General features: G+C 44.9%; 1 protein-coding gene across 4 annotated transcripts in view; it reads left to right on the top strand.

The window, feature by feature from the left end:
- PHF20L1 (PHD finger protein 20 like 1) overlaps positions 1–8,496 on the top strand; it is a 37,842-nt gene that overhangs the window by 6,198 nt on the left and 23,148 nt on the right. For all 4 annotated transcript variants that reach the window (XM_015828147.1, XM_015828146.1, XM_015828149.1 and 1 more), the window contains exons 2-4: positions 456–624; positions 1,431–1,515; positions 4,815–4,903. In XM_015828147.1, the coding sequence (XP_015683633.1) occupies positions 456–624; positions 1,431–1,515; positions 4,815–4,903 (343 nt within the window). The remainder of the gene's footprint in view (positions 1–455; positions 625–1,430; positions 1,516–4,814; positions 4,904–8,496) is intronic.

Below are 8,496 nucleotides of genomic sequence, written 5' to 3'. Positions count from 1 at the left end.
TTGGCAAGTTGCATGTGTGTGTTTCTAAGGGTGGCAGCATCCCAGGGTCATATAATTGCCATTTGCAACCTTCCCAGCTGCCTTCCAACAACCAACATCAACGGTAAAGCTGGATTCTCTTAACAACCATATGATTCTCTTAACAAATGCAGTGAGTCACTTAGTAGCCATGGCGACAAGATCATAAAACCGGGCATGCCTCACTGAACAGCCTCCTTGCTTAGCAACAGGAATTACGGTCCCAATTGTGGTCGTAAATTGAGGACTACCTGTATGATCTCGTCCTATGAAAGCGCAGCAATTCAGCCTATCTCTTGCGCCATTAGAAACGTTATCGCTCGATCCTCCTCGCATTTTAATTTATCGTACTTCAGGATGCGTCATTCGCGTAAACGCTCTGGGTGCCTGCGGAGAGAAAGCCGTTGAAGTCTCTTCTTTCTGTTTGTCTTCCAAAGGTACCCTTCGCGCATTGAGAAGATAGACTATGAGGAAGGGAAGATGCTTGTCCATTTTGAGCGCTGGAGTCACCGTTACGATGAATGGATTTACTGGGATAGCAACCGGTTGCGCCCGCTCGAGCGGCCTTCGATGAGGAAGGAGGCCCTAAAAGACGATGAATTTATCGTAAGCATTTCTCCAGTCCTTATGAGTGGCTTGAAGTGGAAGTCACGGGCCAGGATCGCAAGCCCCGATTGTAGCCCAGAGTACAGACAAATGAAACTTCATTCCATACACCAGGGGTCTTCAAACTTGGCGCTTTTATGACTTGTGGACTTCAACTCCCAGAATTCCTCAGCCAGGCACGCGTGCCTGGCTGAGGAATTCTGGGAGTTGAAGTCCACAAGTCATAAAAGCACCAAGTTTGAAGACCCCTGCCATACACTGTTGGGATCTGAATTTCTGTTGCTAAGTAAGGAGGTGTTTAAGTCAAGTGCGTGCGATTTTACAATCTTTTTTGGTCACAGTTGTTAAGCAAAGCACTGCAGCTAATAGTTCAGAGGGCTGGCTGAGGAATTCTGGGAGTTGAAGTCCACAAGTCTTAAAAAGTCGCCAGGTTTGAAGACCCCTGACATAGTTGCTTAATGAATCCAGCTTCCCTCATTGACTTTGTTGCAATTTGGCTGGGAAGGTCACAAATGGCGAGCCCATGACCGTGGGATGCTGCAACCCTTCTAAATACATGCCGGTTGCCAAGCGCCTGAATTTTGACCATGTGACCAGTGGATGCTGCGATGGGTGTAAGTGCAAGGATCAGTTGTAAGTCCCTTCTCCCCCCCCCCGCCCCCCATGCTATTGTAACGTCAAACAGTTGCTAAACAAATGGTTGTAAGTTCAGGACTACCAGTAATCTTTGGAGACTGGAATTTAATTTTATTTTTTCCAAAGCTAGGTTTTAAGTTATATTCCCTCACTTCGTTCTTTTAAAACAGGATTTTAAACCAGGAGAAGAGGTTCTGGCTCGTTGGACAGATTGCCGATATTATCCCGCAAAAATTGAAGCAATTAACAAAGAAGGTTTGTATCAAGTCAGGGAGAGGAGCCCTTTCCTGCTGGAACACCAGGAATCCATTCAGTCTAGTGCACGGTTCGGCAACCCGCGGCTCCGGAGCTGCATGTGGCTCTTTGAGCCTTCTCCTGTGGCTCCCAGCCTCCTCCGCCATTTGCAGAGAGAGAGAGACAGAGACAGAGAGAGGCACTTGCGCTCCCCCCTCTCTTCCCCTCCCGTGTGTGTGTGTGTGTGTGTGTGTGTGTGTGTGTGTGTGTAAAAAAGAGTGGCCTCACGCTGTCCTCCGACAAGCTGACAAACTTATTGGGCGGGGCTCCTCCCTTTGCTGCGTCTCAGCAGGAAGCAGGAAGCAGCAGCTGTCTCTGTCTGTCTCTCTCTCTCTCTTTCTCTCTCTCTCTCTCACACACACACACACACACACTGAGTGGGGGAAGAGGACTGGCAGACCAAGGGCAGGAGAGAGCCAGCCCAATAAGAATGTGTGTCAGCTTGCTGGAGGACACCGTGAAGCCAGCTTGCCAGGTGAGCAGAAGATTGGAGAGAGAGGGGGGAGAGAGAGAGGGAGGGAGATAAAGAGAGGGAGAGAGAGAGAGAGAGAGAGAGAAAGAGAACGAACTCATATACAGCAGCCTCTATTTCTTTTTAATTAAACTCTTCAATCAAGTTCCCCCCCTCCTGTGTCCGTGTGTGCGCGCGGGCAACTTTTGTGGCTCCCAGTGTTTTCTCTGGGAAACGGGTCCAAGTGGCTCTTTGAGTGTTTAAGGTTGCCGACCCCTGGTCTAGTGGCTTTTTCTAACAGCACTTAAGGTAGAGAAGCTGATGAGCTGAATGCAAAGGCAGCAGCTTTTCTCTATGCTTCTCACTGTGTGCACAATTATTAGGCAAGTGAATATTTTGGCCATATCATTTCATGCATATTTCCACTTCCAAGCTGCATAAACCTGAATGCTTAGTGGATATAAGCACATCAGGTCATGTGTATTTGTGTAATGAGGGAGGGTGTGGCCTAAGGAGATCAACACCCTGTATCAAAGTGTGCCTAATTATTAGGCAGCTTCTTTTCCTCAGGGAAAACGGACCAAAAAAAGAGATTGAACTGACTCTGAAAAGTCAAAAATTGTAAAAAAAAGTCTTTCAGAGAGATGCAGCACTCTTGAAATTACTAAGATATTGGGGCCTGACCACGGGAACACGTTGGAAAAAAGACCACTGCAAAAGCTGGAATATAAATCTAAATAAATAAAATGTCAGTATCAGGAGCTTATTTTGTACTCAGTACAGAATTTAAGTACACGAAACCAAAATTTGGTGCTTAGGGGTGACGTGATAGCTGTCTTCCAAGGCTTGAAGGGCTGTCCCAGGAAAGAGAGTCTGAATTTGTTCTTCAAAGCACCCGAGGGCAGGAGAAGAAGAAATGGGTGGAAGCTCGTCAGAGCCTGATCCAACTTGGAGATGAGGAGGAATTTCTCCTCAGCAAGAATGATTAATCAGTGAAACAGCTTGCCTCCCAGAGTTATGGGTGCTCCATTGCTTGAGGTTTTCAAGAAAAGGTTGGACATCCATTTGTCTGGGATGATATAAAGACTTCTGCCTTGGGGAGAAATAGAAGATCATCCAGGATCCTTTCCAGCCCTATGATCCTATGTTTGAATGTGGCACACAGTTGAAGTCCTTCTATTTTGGAAGTGAAGGGGCAGGTATTTATGCCTGTATTTCAGTGTGTTGGAGAATGGAAAACATTTCTAGCTTAATATTTTTAGGAAACCAGCTGTTCTTCCCACCCAAATAGTTATAGCAGTGAAATACGTATTGTATGTAAGACCCAAATCCAGTTGTTAAATCAATTTCAAGCATGTTCTTATATGAACTAAACTACAATATGTGGAACACCATTGTGCAGCTTTTAAAGTGGTTTTAGAGCTACATCCTAGAAATATTTAAAGTCAGATGCTGAATTTAACTCTCAAAAAATATAGGCAAGTTTCTGCTTTCAAAGCCTAAGGGACAGCATAATTTAAGTCAGGATGAGACGCTGATGCCAGAAGTCCTCAGTTCAAACTTTATGTGTATAAACTCAATTAATCAAAGAACAGTTACTTAGGTCAACTTCTTTGCAGTATGGAACACAAGAAAAATTCATATGAAATAACTTATTTTTTTAAAAAAAAAATAAAGGCAATATTTGACTATTGCAGTCTGCAGTCTGCTATTAGGTTATCCTCAAAATGCCTTGAAATTGCGATTTGTATAAAATTATTCTATAGTTTAAGAACTTCATGGGTTACCAGCTGTTTACCAAGCACCATTTAAGGTGTTGGTGTTAATTTGCAAAGCCTTAAATGGCTTATGATCTGAGCCCCTCCCAGCATGAGTGTCTTCATCTGATAAGGAGTTTTATGAAACGCCCAGTATGCTGCCAAATAAAGAGTTTTGGTTCACGGTCTTGAATATGCATTTTTAACGATAGGTTTATCATTGTAGCTTATTAGTATCACCTTCCATTTATATTTATATGTTCGGTTTTTACTATATTCGACATGTTAAATATCATGAGCGGTCCGTAAAGCGAAGATAGAGGGTAAATCAAATAAATAAAGGGTTAAAATCTTGAACGTAAGTGCCTTGCTGAAGCATTTAGGTAACCTGAAACAATCATGTGCTGATTGAGTTTTCGATCATTTATTCCCTTAAAAATGAATTCTGTTAAACTCTGCAATATTAATTTGAAAAAAATGCATTGTTTAAAAATGGATATTTATTTAGATTTAGATTTTTTTTAAAAATCCTTCCTTTATTATTTTTTATGAATAATTCAAGGCGGCAAACATGCCTAATACTTCTTCTTCCTCCCATTTTCCCCACAACCCTGTGAGGTGAGTTGGACTGAGAGAGAGTAACTGGCCCAAAGTCAGCCAGCCAGCCTTTCCTACCCAAAGTGAGACTAAGATTAAAAGTCACCCAGTCAACTTTTATTCCTTTTATTACTCCCAGAATTCCTGAGCCAGCATGGCTCAGCTTGGAAACCTCTCCCTTTCCCCTCAGCATGGCTGGCTCAGGAATTCTGGGAGTTGAAGTCCATGAGTCATAAAAGAGCCAAGGTTGCCTACCCCCGCACTAGTCCAAACTAGCTCTCAATAGATATTCCCTATATCTCTGAAAACGTTGAATGAAGTTGGAAGAAATTGGCAGGTTAAGGATGACATGAAACACCTGAGCTGATGTCCAGGTGTGTATGCCATTTGTAGGACGAAATCATCATTTAAATAAATCAGTGAATAACTTCCTCTTTCTGGTGATGGTGTTCCAGGAACCTTCACTGTACAATTCTATGACGGAGTGATTCGGTGTCTCAAAAGAATACATATCAAATCCATGCCGGAGGATGCCAAAGGGCAGGTAAGCAAAGTTCCAATTAGTTTCTATGTTAAGTTGCATCTCTTAATTCCTCGTTAATTTAATCCATCTGCATTCCAGTTTGTATTACATAATTCACATTCCACAGACTCCACTAAGACTGAGGAATCAATCAGATAACACTTTAATAAGTGAACACGGTAGTCGACACGAGGAAAAAGTTCTTTTCCCCCCCTCTGTTCTTGTTTGTTTCCTGCAAGAAAAAAAAAGATAGAAAATTCAAAACCAAGACATTATGCTGATGGAATAGCAGAAGGTGGAGGAGTATTCATTATCCAATCTCTTTGGCCTTTCCCATGCTTTCCATGTTAGAGCTAGGGCCTTAGATTTTGATTACTGCTAAAAAAGCTGTCTGTATAAGCTACGCTTGGTGAAGTTTTGTCACTATTTAAAGGCAATGACTCTGGATTATAACTCTGCGGACAGACCACTCTTTTCACGCACTTTTAGTCCAGGAATCAGCTTTTTGGTGGCTGGGATGGGCCACAGGAGGTCTGCACTTACAGCTTATTTAAGACTGTTGTGGGTATGATACTGCTGAGTCAGGTTTGTGGGCTTGGCGAAGTATTTATTGAATGTCTTTGCTTTTTTAAAACCTCTTGATTCTAGCTGGATGTTAGGCGAAAAATACCGAGAGAATAGTTTTACAGTGGAATATTATTAAGGGACCTCCTTGAGAATGGAGGTATTCAGGCTGATGTTGGACATCTACCTGGAACAGTCGCTTTACTTCAGGTTTCTGTGATGACTCCTTCCAGTTCTGTGGTTTTAGAAATTATTTTGAGTCTTTTTTTTGGACCTTAACAGTATACTTTTGGATGTTTGATGTCAGATTAGCAGGAAAGTATGCAGCTATTTTTCAGCGATTACGGTTGGGGAAGAAGTTTCATGGAGCCACAGAAAAGGGATTTCAGAGTCACGTGTGACCTCTGTAGGCGGCAAGTAGACAGAACTGAGGGTGGAGTTAAACATGTCATCAGCTTAGAATCCTTACGTTGCCACCAGTGACCGAAGTCCAGCCCTCCCTTGAATTCCTTTGACCCTTCTCTAGCGCCAATTCCGCGTTGACCCTTTACTTATTTATTATTTATATCCTGCTGTTATTATTTTTACAAATAAGACAGCGAACATACCCAACATACTTTTCTCCTCCTATTTTCCCCACAACAATCACCTTGTCAGGTGAGCCGGGCTGAGAGCGAGTGACTGGCACAAGGTCGCCCACCCAGCCTTCATGGCTCAGGTGGGACAAGAACTTTAACATAGTCTTCAGCTTTCTAGCCTTAACCTCTAGGCCAAACTGGCTCGCTAGTTGACTAGATTCTTGAGTATAAATCTTTCTATGTTGCAATCTAATGGATGGTCCTGATTCTTTGTGCCTGAATTAGGCCCAAATTCTCAGGCTACCCCCAATGAATGAAAAGATTGTGCAAAGTCAGGCTCGGGAAGAGCTGCCCTTAGAAGCACATTTGCCAGTCCAGTAATACTAAACCAGATGATAGCAACAGCATTTAAACCAGTGGTTCTCAACCTTTTTAATGCCGCGACCCCAACCGGTCGTAAGTCGAGGACTAAACCGGTCGTAAGTTGAGGACTAAACCGGTCGTAAGTCGAGGACTAAACCGGTCGTAAGTCGAGGACTTTCCCTGCCCAGAAGCGCCGCGCATGCGTGGTTCTGCCCCCTGCGCCGGCCGAGGCGTAGCTGGCAAGCGGCAGAGACGGAGCAGGCCGACCACCAGCTGGCCCAGCCCAAGGGAGGTAAGGCACCCACCGGAAAAGGGGGAAAAAATGGCGGACAAAAAAAATGGCGGACAGCCTTGCTTGGCAACCCCCATGAAATGGTCGATCGACCCCAAATGGGGTCCCGACCCACAGGTTGAGAACCACTGATTTAAACTTATATACCGCTTCACAGTGCTTTACAGCGCTTTCTCAACGGTTTACAGAATCAGCATGTTACCCCCAACACTCTGGGTCCTCATTTTACCGACCTCGGAAGGATGGAAGGCTGAGTCAACCTTGAGCCAGTCAGGATCGAACTCCTGACCGTGGGCAGAGTCAGCCTGCAGTACTGCATTCTGACCATTGTGCCACCATAGCTCTTATGACTGGTCTGATGCTGTAGAAGTCCTCTCTTCAGTGGAGCACTTGGGGGGGGGGAGGGAACCTGTTATTCTCAGCTATCGATATTTAAATAATATCCTGATGGCAGTTTTCATCCTTCGTTTAATGGTCGTTATGGAAATTATGTAAACCACCATAGATGTCACAAAATTAACGAAACTTTTTACTGCTTCATCCAGACGATTTCGGACGCACTGGGTTTATCCAATGTTTCCTAAGGATGTTCCGATGGAAATTTCCCTCTGAAGTCTGTTACTTTAGGTCAGGGGTAGGTAACCTCGCCTCTTTTATGACTCGTGGACTTCAATTCCCAGAATTCTGGGAGTTGAAGTCCACGAGTCATAAAAGAGCCGAGGTTGCCTACCCCTGCTTTAGGTCTATTAAAATCAAGATTTTGCAGTACTTTCATATTCAGATTTTGAGACTCCATTCTAAACGGACTTAGGAAACGAATATGCAGCAAGCGCTGACTAACGGCGCTGAGCTTTAATGTGGCTTGTGTGATTTTTTTGCTTAACACGATCTGTGAATCTAGGTGACAGATAGGAAAACAAACCAGGGCTTAACGCAATATGCAATCCAGCCACTGTAGAAATTTGGCTTTACAAAGTAGACACTTCGTTCGTTAAATTGTGCAAGGTGTGATAGAGATAGTCCTCGACTTAACAACCGCCATTGAGCCCAAAATTTCTGTTGCGAAGTGAAACATTTGCCAAGTGAATTTGCCCCCATTGTATGACCTTTCCTGCCACAGCTGTTAAGCGAATCACTGCAGTGGTTCGATTAGCCAAATTGTTGTTAAACGGGAATCCGGCTTCCCCATTAACTGTGCTTGTCAGAAAGTCGCCAAAGGGGATCACGTGAGCCCTGGAGGCTGCAATTGTCATAAATATGAGTCAATTGCCAAGCCTCTGAATTTTGATCACGTGACTGTGGGGGTGCTGCAACGGTCATAAGTGAAAAACGTGGCTTTCATGTCACTTTTGTCAGTGCTGTTGTAACTTTTCAACGGTCACTAAACGAACTGTTTTAAGTCGAGGACCGCCTGTAGTGCAGATGAGCCGATGTTAGCCATAGGACAGTGATGGTGAACTTTTTAAAGACGGAGTGCCCAAAAACTGGCTCCACCCCCCTGTTCGCCCCCGCTCTGCCCCCCCATCCCCTGCCCCGCCTGCCCACAGGACCACTCACCGCCTCCAGGGCCTGCCGCGGATCTCCCAGGCAGCCCAGCAGCGCTATGGTGGCCACACCCTCTGCCCGCGCCCTGTAGCATCAACTGCATGATGGGGTGTGGGCAGAGTCTTGTCTACGCTGCCTGGCTGCCATGTCCTTGGCTGCGCTGCTCCATGTGGGCCACGCTCGGGGTCGACTCTCCTTCAGGGGGGCTGCTGGAGAGGAGGGGGTCACGGGAGGAGGCAAGGCTGTGGCAACGGCACGTGTGCCCACAGAGA

Source organism: Protobothrops mucrosquamatus, unplaced genomic scaffold, assembly GCF_001527695.2.
Source record: "Protobothrops mucrosquamatus isolate PMUCROS unplaced genomic scaffold, P.Mucros_1.0 scaffold4275, whole genome shotgun sequence".
NCBI lineage: Eukaryota > Metazoa > Chordata > Lepidosauria > Squamata > Viperidae > Protobothrops > Protobothrops mucrosquamatus.
The sequence above is the reverse complement of the archived record's forward strand: the minus strand, read 5'-3'. Positions and strand labels throughout refer to the sequence as shown.